Source organism: Crocuta crocuta, unplaced genomic scaffold (assembly GCF_008692635.1).
Source record: "Crocuta crocuta isolate KB4526 unplaced genomic scaffold, BGI_CrCroc_1.0 scaffold64, whole genome shotgun sequence".
Lineage (NCBI taxonomy): Eukaryota > Metazoa > Chordata > Mammalia > Carnivora > Hyaenidae > Crocuta > Crocuta crocuta.
The window spans coordinates 7,458,799-7,475,903 of NW_027530640.1; the positions used below are offsets into that span (position 1 = coordinate 7,458,799).

The 17,105-nt window shown below is 54.7% G+C and overlaps 1 protein-coding gene and 1 long non-coding RNA gene across 8 annotated transcripts in view; one reads left to right on the forward strand and one right to left on the reverse strand.

The window, feature by feature from the left end:
* Positions 1-2,038: 2,038 nt before the first annotated feature.
* Positions 2,039-17,105, forward strand: part of JADE2 (jade family PHD finger 2) — a 49,057-nt gene continuing 33,990 nt past the window's right edge. For 2 of the 6 annotated variants that reach the window (XM_077768654.1, XM_077768659.1), the window contains exons 1-4: positions 3,173-3,501; positions 7,288-7,470; positions 12,341-12,398; positions 14,387-14,475. In XM_077768654.1, coding sequence (XP_077624780.1) covers positions 12,341-12,398; positions 14,387-14,475 — 147 coding nt within the window. In that variant the 5' untranslated portion in view covers positions 3,173-3,501; positions 7,288-7,470. Of the gene's footprint in view, positions 2,773-3,172; positions 3,502-6,502; positions 7,192-7,287; positions 7,471-12,340; positions 12,399-14,386; positions 14,476-17,105 lie in introns of those variants that run through there. The other 4 variants (XM_077768655.1, XM_077768656.1, XM_077768657.1 and 1 more) reach the window with 4 other exon arrangements.
* On the reverse strand, positions 3,961-5,142 carry LOC144235374 (uncharacterized). 2 transcript variants are annotated; one of them, XR_013336191.1, is made up of 4 exons: positions 5,106-5,142; positions 4,679-4,852; positions 4,393-4,514; positions 3,961-4,152 (listed from the first exon to the last, which is right to left on the reverse strand). It is a non-coding gene; the product is annotated as an uncharacterized LOC144235374 (long non-coding RNA). The 2 variants fall into 2 exon arrangements; XR_013336190.1 differs by lacking the exon at positions 5,106-5,142 and having other exon boundaries at positions 4,679-4,945.

Genomic DNA, 17,105 nt, shown 5'->3' on the forward strand with positions numbered 1-17,105 from the left:
CCTAGAATTGTTATGTTTTTTCTCTTTTTTTTTTCTGCAGTAAGTTCATGATTTGTGAGACTTTTACTAAAGATTAAAGAGTTACAGTGATCTCCGTTGCTATTATTCTGTTAACATTTTCAAGGTTAACCTTAAACAGTAGCAGAAGCTGCAGGAATGCAAGGATTCTGATGAAGCTTCCAGTCCTAAATAAGAAGTGCCTTCCAAGGACTCCTTAGGGGACCTGGGTCTCACCCAAATTCAGGGAACCACCTCAGACGCAAAGTGCTACATATAATATTCTTTCTTGCTATTATAGCAGTCAGGCCCCCATCCCCAATCAAACCGATAATGCTCAAACCTTTTAATTCTGGCAGCATGGTAAAATGGAAAACACATAATCTTGGGGGCATCCAAACCAGATGCCCACTCTGCCACCACTTTCTAGTTTGTGTGACTGTTAATAAGTCACGAAACCTTTCCAAATAGGTAAAATGGGATTTTTGTGAGGATGAAAGGGGATGACTTGCAGAGTGCACAGCACAGAAGATGGTCATCTTCTCCCTCTTCCATCTCTCTAGGTCATTTTATAACTGCTTGCCAAGGCTCACAGGATCTTGATGGCTAAGAGGAGGAGCCTGTCCAGTCCTTTCGTGCATGTAAACTCTCTAGAACTAGACCCAATCAGAGTACTTTCTTTGGATTGCGCCACTGTAAATTGGTGCTTCCATTCCCACTTGAGATGTGTGGTTGAGACTGCCATCTGGACCTTGACCATGAAGCCCACCATCTATCACAAGTTTTTTCACATCTATTTCTTTTTTGCCCTAACTAGGAAATCTTGTACATGTCCTCACAGAGGGCAAGACATAAACCATTGTCCTCCAGTATTTCAGTGTTAAGAGCTTTCGGGGACCACATTCAAGCACCAGGGAAAGTGCTAATGTACACTGTGCACTCTGAGCCAGGCCGCTGCTTTACACATGTAGAATGTATGCATACATATATACATATATGTGTATGTAGACCCATGGCTTCAAGAACCTGCCAACCATCCTGTTCTATATTAGAAGAAAGAGACCCAGAGAGATGAATGCATTTTCCCACATCAAGTAGCTTCTCAACTGCAAAGCCAGGATTTGAATCCAGGTATTTGACCATTTTGTTAACATGCGAACAGCCCATGACATCTGTTTTCTGGCACTGAGTTTAGGCTTGGGAAAATCCTACCAATTGAGAGCTAGAGTCAGGTCCAACCAGGAGGTGGTACCCCAGTTCCTCAGTCTTGCCACACAAGCCTTCCCAGACTTTGTGAATGAAGGCCAAGGAGGAGACCCTTGCTGGGGCTCCCTTTTAGCTCGTATTTCTTTCTTCTTGCAGAAAGGGCTTACTTCCACATTCACCATCTCCCTCTTTGTTGTGTAGACAATTTACCCTGTCCGAGGATTTGTGCTGTTAGTAGAAGTTTGTTTATTATTAGATTTATTTCTCCTATAAGCAAATGTGTTCACAACATTCCATCGGGAAATCTTTTTAATTGTCAGATAAATGTCATCTTATGTAAATCGAATATTTATCTTTCCATAGAAGGGGGTGGAAGGGAAAGACAGAAAAAAAAAAAAGGATAAACAACCTTCAGTCTTGGAGAGGGAAGGCGGTTCCTGTCCCAGATCACAACTCACCCACGTGCCTTCAAAGCCAAAGGTGAGTTGAAAAAATTATTGGATCATCTTTGAGGGGCAGCCAAAAGGGAGGGGGAAGAAAGAGAAGTTGGCAACGATGCTTTGGGGATGTTGATCCAGGCTCCCAGGTTCCCCCCACCAAACCCTGCCTGAGACCAGACCACCCCCGTTCCAGTTGGGAGCATTCAGAGAAGTCTGCAGCTTGCCCCCGACACCTCCCCATCCAGGAGGCTAGCGCAGCTCCTTCCTCGAGAGAAGGTGAGCACCGCGGGCGCAGCGGGTTGAGTGGGTGTGGCCCGCGGCTCTGGGAACGGACCCAAGGCCCCGCCACCGCCTGCGAGCCGCCCGACAGCCCGCCTGCCTGGCGAGCGCAAGCGCTTCTTCCAGAAACTGCGAGGATCCGAGCGCACTGTTTGTGCACCACAAGGTCAAGTCGGGAAGTGGAGCCGGAGGAGGAGGGGCGAGAAGGCGAAGGGTGGGGAGAGGGGCGCCCCGCTTCCTCGCCAAGTGCCAGCCCTTGGAAGTTGCCCCCTCGGTTTTTAACCCTTTAGGGGGAAGGGAAGGACGAGCTAGGGGGGAAGGGAACACCCCAGGGCAAACACCTACTGGGGCCACGACTTGCAGCTACCCACCCACCCATCACTGCGTTCCCCACCCCCCGGAAATGCGGGGCATAGCTGGGAGCCTGGAGGCACCCGAGGGGGGAGGGGGGCGACGAACCCGAGAGGAACCCTCTCTACGGACCTCCCCTCCTTCCTTAAGGTCGCCCACAATTTCAAGTTTCCCCCGCCCGGGATGTTAGTTTCCATCTGCTGTGGGTGGGGGAGGAGGGCCGCGCCCCCTCCCCCAGACTCGCGCGCGTGCCCCTCCCCTCCGCTCCTGCCAGCACTTTCTGCTCACTTCTGGCGCTGCAGAGCGCCACGCGATTTTTTCGGTTCGCATTTTTAAGCCAGCGATTCGGGAGCAGGGCCTAGGGCGAGGGTCTTCCAGCGCTGGAGCCCCGGGAGGCGGGGTGCTCAGTGCAAACCTCGTTCCCTCCGCGAGTGTCGCCTTCAGGCTGTTATTTGCAAAGAAACGTCTTTTTGACGCAGGGAGAAATGGCAAATTTTAAGTACGTCATTAATATGGCGCCAAAAGATTTTTTTAAGTATAAGCTTGCTTTTTTTTTTTTTAAGGTTGTGGGGGGCGCCGCCCGGGTCTGGGGCGCAAAGGGGGCGGGGTGTGAGCAGAAAGTGTGAGTGAGAGAGTGGAGGGGCGGGGTGTGTGTGTGAGTGTGTGAAGTGTGAGCAGACCTGATGGGACTTGCACGGGCGCAGCCGCCGCTCGGGCTCGGCCCTGGGGACAGGGCGGGCTGGGGGCGCCCCAGAGCCCATGGGGAGTCTGGGCCCGAGGTGCAGGCAGAGTGGCAGCCCGGCCGGGCACCCTCCCCCCAAGGCCTGCAACGCTACCTGGACCCGCTGCCGGAGCCAAACAACTAGGCGGGGGGTGGGGCGGGCGACGGGGGGGNGGGATTGGTGAATGGTGCCGACCGCGGCCATCGCAGTTGGAGGCTATTTTTTTTTGTGGGGGGGGTTGAGTAGCGTCCATGGAGTTACTTTGTGCCCATTCCTAGCGGCAAGGGCTTACGTCCAGCGGGCTGACCGTCCCCAGCAGGGGTGCGGGGCCGGGGACGCCAAGGGCCCGGCCGCCTCCCTCGCCGCGACCCCGGATGGATGCGCGCCCCCCGCCCGCCCGCGCCGGCCCCAGGAGCTCCGGGTTTCGGGAGCATCCTTCCCGCGCCGGCCCCTGCCGCGGCGCGTAGTCCAGGGCAGCGCCCCTGAAAAGGGCACCGCGGAGGAAGGTAAGATCCTGCCCCCAGCGATGGGCCCTGCGCATCTCCACGGCGTTATTTTGTGTTTTTGCAACAGATCTGCCAGCGCTCCTCGCTCCCTCGCTCGCGCTCGCGCTCTCTCTCTTGCTCGCTCGCTCCCTCTCTCTCCTGCTGGCTGCCTGTTCTAGGAAGCCAGGGCGCGGGGGGGTGGGGTGGGGGGGGAGATGCACAGCACCGGGGAGAGAGATTGCGCATGTTGGTCAGTCGTGTTTTAAAGAGTACATTGCGGGGAGGCTGAGAGGGGCGCATGCAACAACAACTTTTGGAAGGGTGAGCTTGGCGACCTTCTTTATTAATGACTGCGGCAAAGCGCCCCCGGGCCGGTGAGGGGGCGCGGGCGGGCGGGGGCGCGCCAGGGCTGCAACTTGCCCCGCGGGCTCCAGCCGCGCGGAGGGGCTGCGGCGGGAGGCCCCCGCGGGGGGGGGNTGATACGCAGCACGTCCGGCCGCCGAACCGGGCTGAGCCGGTGCACATGACTCCGCGCTGGGCTCACGTGCAGCCGGTCCGGTCCCAGACACCTTCCGGGGGCCACCGCCTCCGCCCTGTCGCCCCCTCTCCGGGCTGGGTGCACGCGGGCGCTGCACGCGGGGGCAGCATGCTCAGCTCCCGGGCGCAGAGGCTCTGCACAAATTAAACACAGTGTTTTGGAGGGGCGGGGGACACCCTTTCCAGGTGAGTATGCAGGGTGTGCAGTCCCGGTGTACGGGGCGCGGGCTGGGGTCGGGGGCAGCCCCCCCACTCCGGGGCTGCGCGGGAGTCCGGCGGGGGAGAAGCGCTGGGAGAGTGGAAATGTACCGGCTGCGGCCGGAGCGGCGGGTGCGCGCCCGCGGGGCGACGGCAGGGGGCGTGGCCCTTGTTTACCTTCTCTCAACTCTGCCGGTTCGCGTCCCGCTTCGGGGACCGTACTGCAGTCCCCTGCCCTCTGCCTCGCTCTCTGCGCCCTGGGTGGTTCCGGGAAGATGTAAGCAAGTGGCAGTCTCAGCCTGGGACATACACACCTGATCCTCAAATAAGTGTCATTGCAGCCCCAGCCCCCACCAAGCACCGCTGCAGTCCCTCTCCCGGATCCCAGCCCCCGCCCCGCCCCCGGCAGTGGCATCTTCCCGGCCTCACCTCCTTCCTCCCTCCCTCCTTCCCACCCACTCGCCTGCGCCTGCGGAGCGGCTCCCGCCCGCTTCCTCCCCGCCTGGGTGCAGACTTGTGGCTCCCTCCGGTCCCTTCCCGCCTATCACTGGGCTTGAGACACTCTCATCTCCAGGCCAAGGGATGAGAGGAGGTCAGCCTCGCGATTCGTAGCGGTTACATCAGAAGGTGGGGATGTCTGCGAAACCGGCAGGAAGGCTTCGCGGTGGCTTCCAGAGGCCCAGGACCCCCCGCCCAAACACACACACACACCCAGTCTCCCACCACACACAGCTAGCTGCCCACTTCCTAAGAGGCTCGGCTCCTCTTACCCGCCTCACCTAAAGACCTCGTCCCCCACCCAACCCCCGCGCTGGGCGTTAAGTCCGCAGTCCCCGGCCCGAACCGCCCCTTGCCCTTCCTTCGCCTGGGCCAGAGCCCCCCGCAGCCACCTCCGGCTCCTCCTCCCGGCTCCCGCGGTCGGAATCANCGCTTTTTTTTTTTAAGCCACCTTGGCTGCAGGTCTTCTGCCCAGGGCTGGTGGGGGCGGGAAGGACAGTGTTTCCTTTTGCCCTGAGCCAAGGGCACGCTGCACCCGGCGACTTTAGTCTCTGCAGATGTCCAAACCTTGCTCCCGCGCTCAGCACCCTCGCTCATCTACTGCGGGACATAAAGTTTTACCCAGAGGCTGAGTTTGCAGAGGGTCATCAGGAGGCATCTTGTCTGCACTCACAGTGGCGCTAAAAGGGGTTGGGGAGAGGCTGAGAGGGCACGGCTGGCTTGCCGCCTTGCCTTTGTTGGAAGGGGGAGGAGCCCTGAGTTTTGAGCCCAGACTAGCTGTCAGGATGTCCCCTTAACGTTTATGTTTGCAAACAGAATCAGGGTCCCGGGTGGTACCGCTGCCTGGTCCCTCCTCTCACGGTGGCATTAACTCCCTCCCTTCACTGGTAAAATTCCCAGTAGGACATTTGGCAAAAGGGCCATGCGGGGAGCTGCCAACCGGGCCTGGCCCTGTTTCCTGGGTTCCCAGGGTGCTGGCTTTACCCCTACCCTGACTTCCTCTCTCACCTTAGGGCCCAAGTGAACGCACCATCCCTCCCATCTCTTCTTCCTCAGGCGGGTTGGGACTTGCAAAGCGATCAAACAAGCAGAGGAGGAAAATAACAACAGAATAACTGTAAGGGGAAGGAATGAGTAATAAAGCCGACCCAGGCAGGGAGGAGGGCTTTCATGTTTAAGAGATGCTATTTGCTTTTTAGGTCACAGGCTGCAAAACAGGCTTTGATCCGAAGTGGGCGAATAATTTATTGAGAGTTTGCATGGTAGGGGAAAAAAGGGGATGTTTGTTTGATCTGGAGCCCTCTCAGTTGTCCCAAGTGCTGTTGGCTGTTGTTTGGAGTGGAAAAGCATTTGGTTCGACAGCAAATGCCTCGCAGAGGGAAGTCCTCGCCCCAGGCAGCAGGGACTTGCAGTGAATGTTGGTTTTGAAACTGTTTGGCCAAAGGTCTCTCCAGCACTTTTGGAGATGAAGTGTTTAAGGACAAAGTTGTTTGGACTCGGGATGCAGCAAATGTTTCCAAAACTTTTCCCATCCAACGTGCTTTTCCCCTTCTCTAAATTGCACGGCTGATCGGCCAGTAACATTAATCCAAGAGAGCTTCCACTTGCCTTTCGTTAACAGGTGAGGTGGGACTGCTGGTCCCAGCTCGCAGGTGTAGCCTGGAGTCTTGTGGTTAGGCCTCTGACACTGACTGTCACATCCTTGACCGGGGGGGGGCGGGGGGGGGTGCTCTAGTTAACCAGGGTTCCAGGTAACAGGAAGGTAATTGTCTTACACCCAAGACCCAGGTCAGTGACTTCCAGTCCCCAATTCTTGACAACTCACCCAGCAAGCTCTTTGCAAGCCTTACAGTTAGTTCTGTGTTTAGGTGCTCCAAGGGAAGAGCTAGTTGCAAGGAGGTACCCCTGGCCTGCTTTGTGCTCCATCCACATAGGATCCTAACTGTGTGACTCAAAGTTGAGGAACCCAGGAAGGTTCTCAAATAGCCTATAGGAATCTGGAGTCTGGGGGCACCTGGGTGCCTCAGTCGGTTAAGCGTCCCACTTCGGCTCAGGTCATGATCTCACGGTCCGTGGGTTTGAGCCCTGCGTTGGGCTCTGTGCTGGTAGCTCAGAGCCGGGAGCCTGTTTCAGATTCTGTGTCTCCCTCTCTCTCTCTGCCCCTCCCCCGCTTGCTCTCTGTCTCTGTCTCTCAAAATAAAATAAAGACTAAAAAAAAAAGGAATCTGGACTGGAGTATGTCAGCCACACTGTGGGGTTGGAGGGCTGTGCAAGGTAGCCCAGGGGGGCAGAGTATACCACCTGGAGTCAGAAAGCCTGGGTTTGAATGCTGGCTATGCAGTCACCAGCTGTAACAGTGCTCTGTGCCTCACTTTCTTCATCTGTAAGTAGGGTTAATGATAGTCCATACCCCGTGGTTGGTGTATGGATTAAGCAATATATTGCATAAAGAAGATTAAACCCAAAGCCAGCCATGTGGTAAGCACCTGATCAGCATTAGCCGTTTTTACTATTACTGTTAATGATCTGGAGAGGGCCCAAATGCAGCTTTGACCTTTGCTCTCTCCCCTTTAGGCTAGGCCAGAGAGCCAGCTCCCCTCTCTGAAGAAGGGACCGGAAGGACCCTGCAGTTGCAAATGGGCAGCCATCTGTGGGAGCAAGCGGACTGAGCATTGCCCTCTGAGGTGGAGGGTAGGGTGAGAAGGTGCCGAAGGACAAAGTAGACAAGGCCCCTTTCATTCTTCCAGGATCCCCTCGGTAGGTCCCCAGAACTGGGTCTGGAGGGTGGGTGTGGGCAGCGTGTTCCAGGGGAGCTGGGTGCCCTCAGGGACACTTGGAAATGCAGGTGGGTAGTGATAAGTGTTGGAGGAGAGTTCAGGCTCCCCTCTGCTTGGAGAAGCAAGTTTGAGGATCTGTGTACAGAATCATTTTTGTAATGGCAATTACTGTCCCTCAGAAGGCATTAAAGTTAATGAGAGATAGGAAAGACTGGGGCTCTGACCCGCGTTTAAAGCCAGTTTAAGAGCGCGCAGCTCTTGTTTTCTGAATGTCTGGCCTTCCCGACACAAGGAGGCTCTGAGGACAGGTTTTCCAGCCGAAATATCATTAAATTGTATTAGCATCTTATTACACACACGCCTAAGCGGTCTGCCTCAGACAGGGAGAGTTTTTGTTTCTCTTTGAAAGATTGTGTCTGGAATGGTAAATTGCCTGCTTGAAAGCCGTTTTCCCCCCCTTTTTAAGGAGGAAGACGAAGTCCTGCTGTGTGTGGTGGCGGGCAGGGCAGGCCTGGTGGCCCCCAGAGAGGAGAGGCCGGAGGCCAGGTTGGGGTGTTTTAACTGCCCAGGGAGCGGCTGCACTAGCACGCCTGAAAGGCCCACTGTTTCCAGGGTCAGCTGGAAGGGCGTTAATGGAGGCCCAGGGTGTTTATTTGAGTTTATTTGTGGAGAGGTCTTTAAAGGGGGCTGGCATTGGGCATTGGTGTTTCAAGTCCAGACCCAAGGCCCCCACTAAGACCAATGGCTAGTGCTGCCAAGAAAACATCTGCCACCAAATTGCTGCCCTATTACAGAGTTGACATTGATCATTAGCCAGGAGCCCAACCAAATAAAGCCTCCTGGAAAATGTGTGAGGTTAAGACGGGGAAGGCAGGCTGTGAAAACAGGACAAAATCTTGGCCTGGGGTGTATATTCCTGCAAGCTGCAGGCCAGCCAGCTGGGCTGTGTGCACCCCTCACTTCTACAGGGAGGGGACAAGAGCACACTCAGCATTCCCTGTGTATCAAACCCCTGTTGTGTGCCGGACATAACATGAGGGGGCATTGGAGCTGCAGCAGAGATCCAGACAGATGTGCTCCTTCCACTCCTCTCCAAGGAAGACACTGAACAAATGGCTCAACAGACACTAATCATGGTAGATGCTCTGAAGACGTTGAATAACCAGGTTATGGGTTTTCTCTAGGTAAGGTACCTGGCATAGACCTCCTTGACATTTAAGTTGAAATGTGAAAGATAAAAAGTGAGACATGCTTAGACTACTAGAACCGTACAGCAGAGAGCGCAGCCTGTGCACCGCTCCCGAAGCATGGAATATTTGGCTTCTTTCAGGAAATGAAGAGACCACTGTGGCTAGAAAGTGGTGAGGAAGGGGATAGTGGTCCATGTGAACTTGTGGAGGGAGGGAGGGGCCAGATCATGTAGGATATTGTGGTCAGGAGCTTGAGTTTTGTCCTTTGATCAGCAGGAAGCCTTTGAAAGATTTTAAATAGGGGTATGGCATGATCTGATTTATGTTTTTTTAAAGGTCATTCTGGCTGCTGTGTGGATTCTAGATTGAGGGGTGGAGGGGAGCAACAGTGGAAGATGGGAGGTGAATGAGGAGTCCAGGCAAGAGAGGAGACTGGTTTGGACCAGTGTGGTAGCAGCAGAGATGTGGGGAAAAGTGGATGGATTCACAACATGCTTTGGACGGAGAGCCCACTGGACTTGCCAGGCGACTGCCATGGGGCAGAGATTGCACAGAGTCTGTGGGAACTCCAGGACACCCACGCTCCCGAAGGAGAGCTGCTTCTCTCTGTCTCTGGGCTGGGGATGGTGTGGGAGGTGCAAAGGGAAGGAAAAGGGGACCCTTTTCTGGGAGGAGTCACCTTTATCCCCAAAAGCAAGCACCTTATGACAGTGGCGTGCTTTGGGAGAGATGGGAGGGGCCAGTGGAGAGAGAAAACCAGAGGCCAAGACCAAAGTGTCAGCCCCTCTCCACACCCCACCTGGATTTCAGCTGTGAGGAAGGAGTTCTCCCTGTCTCCTAGCTGAGTTGGGGTGGGGTGGGGGGTCAAAGCACAAAGGGCTGTCCCACAGGGGAGTCCAAGCCTCATTTGAGGCTTCATTAGCCACTAACAGGGGAGGCTCACCTGAGGCAGGGAGGCCTTTGGAACAGACTTGGTTCAAAGGAAAGAAGCTTCACTCACACAAAAAGTAGCTTCCCTCTGAAGCCTAATTATTATTCCAATTAAGCCACACAAAGTGTGCTCCCTTAATAACACCCTACCCAGGAGAACTCTGGGGTGTTTTCACGGAGGGCAGGTTGGACAGGGAGCAGGCTGAGGGTGGGGTGCTGGTCTGCATGCTGGCAGCTCACCTGTTGGTCCCTGGGCAATAGGGAACAGCATCACAAGAAAGGTGTTGGCAGTCCAGGGGTCCTGTTACGGGCGTCCCTTCTGTACTGTACAGGAGCCCCTCGGGGCGCTGTTAGGAGGACCCCTCACCTGGCCCAGGGTTCTTATGGTATGACTAGGACCTATTTGGAGAGCCAGCCACTGTGCTTAGGGCTCTACGCCGATTCTGGCCCACAGATGTGTTTAGTTTGGCCCTCTCAAACTGCTTTTGAAAATTCTGAATCCGTTGCCAACGTTTGAAGTTCAAGAGACTTCTGTAAAAATCCAGATAGAATCCTTATCCTCTGAGAGGTACGTCTTTCTCGAGGTCTCTGGTCTCTTGAGGGGTAAAGCTAGGATTTGAACTTGGCACCCCTCAGTCCAGAGCTCCTGCTTTTCTGCTTTGGGAAATGCTGGCTTGGAAGTGGAGAGACATGGGGTCCATGGGCAGGGCTGCAGGAGAAGATCTGGCCTGCGTTTATAGCGCTTCTCCTCCTCGCCCTGCCCCCACCTGTGAGCGCTGGGCTGGCAAGACGCAGGCTAGAGTCAGGGCCCTATCAAAGTCATCTTGTCACACTCAGAAACTGGAGGACTGTGAGGATGACAGCTGTGGGTGGCAGAGCGTTATTGCCCCATTCTGTCCCTGACCCGGGCCACGGGACTGCTTGTGCTCTGCTGCACAGAAGCAGGGAAGTCTAAAGGTCAAGGGCACATGCTCCTGAACCAGATAAACTTCTCACAAGCATTGCGATCTTGGGCAAATCACTTAACCTCTGTGCTTCCTTTTCCTCATCTGCGAAAGGGAAGCAGCCATCATGTCCACTGGCATAGAAGGGCTGTTCTGAGGGCTTCGTGAGGTTCCTGTGTAGCAGGGTGTCCCCCTTTTTCTGCCACAATGAGTGCTGAGCAATTTAACCTCCCTGACAGTCATGCCACCCATGTCCTCAGACTTCCCCTGCACCTCTGTACCCTCTGGGGAGCATGTTGCGTGCACCTTTGGAGCAAGCAGCCCCAGTGAATGTTCCTGTCACCCTGATCCTACTGTTGGGGGACACTGGAATGGGAAGAAGCTCCTGACTAAGGTCGGATCTGAGGCGGGAGGGTCCTGGTCAGTCAGCTCAGAGGTCTGGACAGTCTTGCCCCGCCCTAGAAAGCTAATGCTCCCTGGTCTCGAAGAAAGGGGCCACGGTAAGAAAAGGGGAACCCAGGGCTCGGCAGGAACAGACTTGGAGGGGTTGGTAGTGGCAGGCGGCTCATGGAACCCCAAGCAGAGGTGGGGAACCCGGTTGGCCTGGAGCCAGGCTGGGTAGCGGGGGTTTTCTCTCTACTAACACTGGCTCCTTGCCCTTTGCTGTGGGCAGTGAGGCAGCCCAGGTTCCAGACTAAGAGGGATGTGGTGGAAAATGCTTTGGGTTCCAAATCCCAGATCTCCTCTCACATTAGGACTCTAGCCACTGACTAGCTGTGTGACCCAGACACTTGGTGTGCTCTGCTCGGAGAGGAGTCAGAAGCAAGCTCTGCCGCCCTGGGCTCGGCGGGATTCGAGGAACTAGTGGGTGGGAAAGCACTCCCAGCAGGCAGGGGCTCACAGGGCACAAAGGCAGCTCGGTGTGGGCTCAGGGATCAGACCATGTGGATTCGAATCCCAGGTCAGCCACTTACCAGCATGACAAGGTCCTGTACCCCTCCAGAAAAGGAAGCCAATGGCTCACAGCTTCCCGGGTTGTTAGGAACATGTGCGGACAGAACTTTGGTAGAGGAATGAGCTCAGTATGGAGAGCTTCTCTTCTTAACCTTGGAGTTAAATACTATAGTTGGGATAAAGTTGGCTTGGGCTCTAATCTGGAGAAAGACATTGGGGGAGGGAGGGCAGCCCAGCCTAGGATCAGCCCCCCTGGGCCTGGTATGTCTCAGGGACCCAGCTTGGAGCCTTTCTAAAGCTCCTGCCCCTTTTCCACACCCCTCTGGCCACCACCCTCAGGATGGGTCCTCAGTGCAGTGTGAACTGGCTTGTCTCTAAACTCAGATGGCAATGGTCCCTCTGGAAGAATCTTGTTTCCTCTTCGTGCCCGTCCTCGGCGCCCAGCAGAACACCAGTTATAACTGGATGGGAGTAGATTCTCTGGAAGGCCTGAGTTGCCTTGAGTGGAAGCTGGGGCCAGGTAGGCCCTAATCATTGTTCTGGGGCTGCTGACCCCCTTGCCCTCCTCCCTCTGTCGTCTTTGGCCATACTCCTGCTCATCTGAGGCTCTGGGCCCAGGAGGTGGGAGATGCAGCTCCCTGCCCCACCCCCAGGAGCCCTATAGGTGGGTGGGGAGAGGGTGAGATTTGGCTGGGGAGAAGGCTAGGGCAGGGTCTTATTCTTCCACTTCATCAGGGGTAGTATGGGGAGGTAGGTTATCAGGCAATTTTCTGAGAGACTGAGGATTTCCTGTGCCTCCTGTAAATGTAATGGGGCCTGCCTTTCATTGCAGATGGAAGAGAAGAGGCGAAAATACTCCATCAGCAGCGACAACTCTGACACCACTGACAGTAAGGCCTTCCTGCTTGGGGCTCCTACAAGGAAAGCATTTGAATAATTAACAGGCCTACAGGCCTAGCTTGGGGGAGGCTGCCCTATGGTCTCCATGTGGCTGAAAGCATAAATCAGGCCCGGTCCTTGTGCTCCTAAGAAAGTCCCCACACTCTGTGGCCTCCAGAGCCTTGCCGTTCTCTTACCCCTATACCCTTTTATCCCCTAGGTTTTAATCCTGTTGGAAAAGCTCAGATCCCCTCTGGGTCTTTGCATATGCTGCACCTGACTGCTCAGAACACATCCTGTTCCCTCTGTCCATGTGTTAAATCAGGGCCCTGTAGAAAGCCTCTACACAACAGACAGAAAATCTGTTCCTTATGATTATAATTAGCTGATAGGAGTATCACCTCCCTGATGAGAGGGGTCATGTCTGGCTCAATGCTGTATCCTCAGCTAGGTCAGGCACATAATAGGTGTTAAATAAATGCTTGTCGAGGAAGTTAATGAGGGACCTTGCCAGTAGAATCCCAGAGTAGACTTATGTATGGGTGTGGAAGCTGGGTGTCTTGGGGTCAAGGAAAGAAGGGAGCTTAGGGAGCCTCTTCTCAAATTTGGTATTGATAAGGGAGGTTTGTATAAGGAGAACTTTTCTCCAGTACCAGAATGCAGCTCTTCCCAGATGCTGCAGGAACCTGGGCCTGCATGAGATGCCAAGTAAGGGATTCTGTTCTGCCCTATGTAGGAGAGGTGCGGTGCCAGGCAGATCCCATCAGCAGTGCACCCTGGTGGGAGCCCAGGCTGAGGAAGAGGCCGAGCTGACTGCCAGGGAGGCTGGGCCTGGAGCCCTGTAGCTCTGCACCTCAGTTTGTTCACATATGTGGTGGGCACCTGGGATTTGGGAGATCTCCAAGGCTGCTTGGATCTCCTGGAGTTCCACAGCCTTCCAACAGACTGAAGACAGATGCATCCAACATGGCCAGCCAGCCCTTCCCAGCCCCTTCCCTACCGCCAGGTCTCGTTCACTGTCCTTTGGGGTCTGTTTGCTCAGCTTGGTCTGGTGTCTAACCTGGCCAGCCCTTCCTCCCTGTGGCAGGAGATCACAGCATCCGGCCCTTTGTGGCCACAACCACACTGCCTGTGGCTTGTCACAGTAAAGCCAAGAAGAACCGCATCCTCTGCTTCTAATTTCATTGCAGACGAAGGAACCCTTGAAGGCCAAGCACCTGCAAGAGTGGCTGTCTGGGCAGCTGCATCACAGTTCGGCCAGGCTGTGGGGTGCTCCCTTCCCACCAGCCCCCATCACTAATACCCCTCCCAAGGCTGTTGCTCCTTTGGCCCTTGGGGTGGAGGCTGCAGTCTTGTAGTCTAGTTAAGGGTCTTAGACCCTAATGATAATCGTTAATGTTTACGGAGGCGGTGGTCTGTATCAGGGACTGTGCTGACACTTTACAGGCATAGTCTCATTTCATCCTCCCAATAACCTTTTGCCCCCATTTTAGAGAAGAGCAAACTGAGACTCAAGAGAGGTTGTCATTTGTCCAGGGTAACAAGCTAGTAAATGGGTCTACTTTAGCGTAGCATTCTTCCCACCTCCCTTTTGTGACTCTGCATGTCCACTGGGCACCATCCCAGAGTATGTCAACCTGGGGCAGGAAGGAAGAGTGGCCACAAAAGGCTTATTCTGGCCCTCCTTCACCAAGGAGGAAGCAGAGGACCAAAGAGGACAAGGGACTTGTCATGGGTTGTACAGTAAACTAATAACTGAGGAGTCCTGGCCACTGCCTTTTGTTTCCTAAGTCCCTTATGCTTGGTGAGTGGAGGAAGTATACATGTCTGCATTCAGCATTGACAAAGTCCAGAGCAGGGACAGGTGCTCACAGAGGTTTCCACCTGCTGAGCATTCAAGCCAGAGTCTTCCTTACGGGCTTCCTATCCTTGGATGTGGCTGGGTGGGTGGTGTTCCCTGCCTTCCAGGGGCTCCTAATGGGCTGTGCTCTATCTGCAGGTCACGCTACATCTGCATCAAGATGCTCCAAACTGCCCAGCAGCACCAAGTCGGGCTGGCCCCGGCAGAACGAAAAGAAGCCCTCCGAGGTGGGTAGTAGCAAATGTCCAGAAAAAGATGAAGCATTGGTGGGGAAGCCACAGGGGAAGTGTCCTGTGGACAGTTGAGGGAGTGAACACTGTAGATGTATGGGGGAGAGCGTTCCTGGCTCGGGGTCCAGTCACTGCAGAGCAAGGCCAGCGTGGCTGAGGGGAATGAATGGGACAAGGGGGTGCGGATGCCAAGCCTTGTAGCTTTGTAGGATGTTGTAAAGATGTTCCAAGTGAGCTGAGCGAGGAGAGAAGCCTTTCAGGGATCATAAGCAGGGTAATGACATAATCTGATGTTTTAATAAAAGGCTCCACTGACCGCTGTGAGAAGGGAAGACTCTTGTAATTGTCCAGGAGAAAAGCAGTGGTGGCTGAGAGCTGAGTAGTGACAGTGGAGAAAGAAGCAGTAGGATTTGTGGTGTTCTTGAGGCTAAGCCAAGGGTGACGGGGTGTGCTGATGCAGGGGTGACGGCTGGGGTCCTCAGTATCATCCAACCAGTTAGGTCATCTGCTCCTTATTCTTCCTGTTTCACACGCATCTGCATTCTACGTCTTCCTTACTCTGACCGAGATGTTTCTTGTGGCAGGTAGAGGTGTTTATGACTTTTCCAGCTGTGGAGAAGGACGTCGGGGGTGGGTAGCGCTGGACGTGCAGAGCTATCATGATCCTGCTTCTTGTGGCCACTGACAAATTCCATCCGAGGGTCAACATCACTCTCTCAGATCTTCAGTGCATTGCACTGGGCACAGAGGCTCCCTTGGCCTCGATGCAATTGCAAGAGCATTGAGTGCCCGAGAAGCAGGGGCTTTGAATCGGGTCCTTATGAGAGGCATTGTTCTGGGGGCGCCTGAGTGGCTCAGTCGGTTAAGCGTCCAACTTCGGCTCAGGTCATGATCTCACCTTTCGTGGGTTTTAGACCCGCGTCGGGCTCTGTGCTGACTGCCAGCTCAGAGCCTGGAGCCTGTTTCAGATTCTGTGTCTCCCTCTCTCTCTGACCCTCCCCTGCTCATGTTGTCTCTCTGTCTCAGAAATAAATAAAACATTTAAAAAAGAGAGAGAGAGGCATTGTTCTGTAGCCTACAGAGTAGCCAGGAGCTATAGGCTGGACACTTGACTTTTAATCCTTAAAACTAACTCAGGATTCTCTGTCCTTCTCTTACAGTAAAGAAATTGAGAACCTATATAGCCAGGACTTGAAGCTCCTGAGGCCAGTAGTGCCAAGGGTAGGAAGGCCTAGAGTCTTGAGGCCGAACTCCGACATAGAGTGGAGGAGGGTGTCTTTGTTCTGAGCCTGGGGTCCTCTTTCCCCACTAACCACAGGGGCATTCATGGCTATGGGGGTCAATCCTAAGCAACAGTAGTTAGCCAGCCCCTAGGATGCAGTGGAGGCATCTTTCGCAGAGCCTTGCATTTGAAAAAGAACTCCCCAAGCCCTCCTTCAGCTGGCCTAGTCTAGGACTTTCGTGTGTGTTTGGTGGGACAGGGCGGGTGGTTGAGAACCGATGCCTCCCATCCCCCATCTCCTAAATTACTGTCCTCCTTTGGCCCTGTGGGAGAGGGTTGGAGATGGAAGGAGATACCTCTGGGAATGCAGTGAGGACTGGAACAAAAGCTGAGGATGAGGTGGGCACAGGGGGTGTGGTTTTGAGCGCCCTCGTGGACTAGCCCTGCCCGGTCGGTATATGGGATGTGCTCAAGGGCACTGGGACACAAGAGGCAGAGTGTGCCATAGGGCCCTGGGAGCCTCTGGGACTGCCTCTCTGCTCCTCCACCCTCACTCCCACCTGTCCTCCCACCCCTGTCTAGAGAGCCACAGGGCCTCCCTAGTGGCTATGGTTGAGTTAGTAAAACAATAGCCACATTTAAGTGCCTTCCACGTACCTTGGAGGCAGGAATTCTCTTTCCATTTTGGAGATAAAGATTCTACCTGTCCTTGCTCTGTTCGGAGAAGAGTGGCGCAGTTCTGGGGAGCTCCTGGGGCTGGCTGCTTCCCCAGACTCTGCCTGCCCTGCTTCCTCCAAGCACCAGGAGGAGATGGGGGCCATTTCTCAGGGTAGAAATCCCAGGGGCAGGGCTGCCATCTATACCCTGGATAGGCCAGGGGCTGGGAGGAAACAGGTGTCCGCAAAGGCTGAGGGGAAAGAATGATTTGCATGGGGCTGAAAATTCCCCTCCCTCTTGGGTTTTCCAGCACAGAGCCTTTGAACCTTTCTCCATCTAAAAATAGAGTCAAATCATCAAAAGGGTGTTGATGCCAGGCCCTCTGGCTACTGGTTGTGCATGGCTCTGGGTTCGAGCCCAGGGGCCTCTGCAGGCAGCTTTGAGACCTGACTGGCATCACCCGCCTTCAAGCCCTGAACTCCAGAAGGGCCGAGGAAGTCCTCCCTGCCTTGAACTGTTGCCAGGAACAAGCTTTTCCTCCCACAGCAGGCTGGAGTGCAGCCTGTGAGGTTTCCCTTGTCCCCTAAGTGAGGAGGCTGAACCATAGCCGGCATAAATTCCAAATGATCGTGAGGCCGAGAGGAAACCATCAATGAAAGCTTCCAAATTATTTGGCTCATGAGAAGGCAGAGATGAAAAGCGAGGATTTGGCGGCAGATAATGTTTGCACTAACTCTCCTCTCTGGGC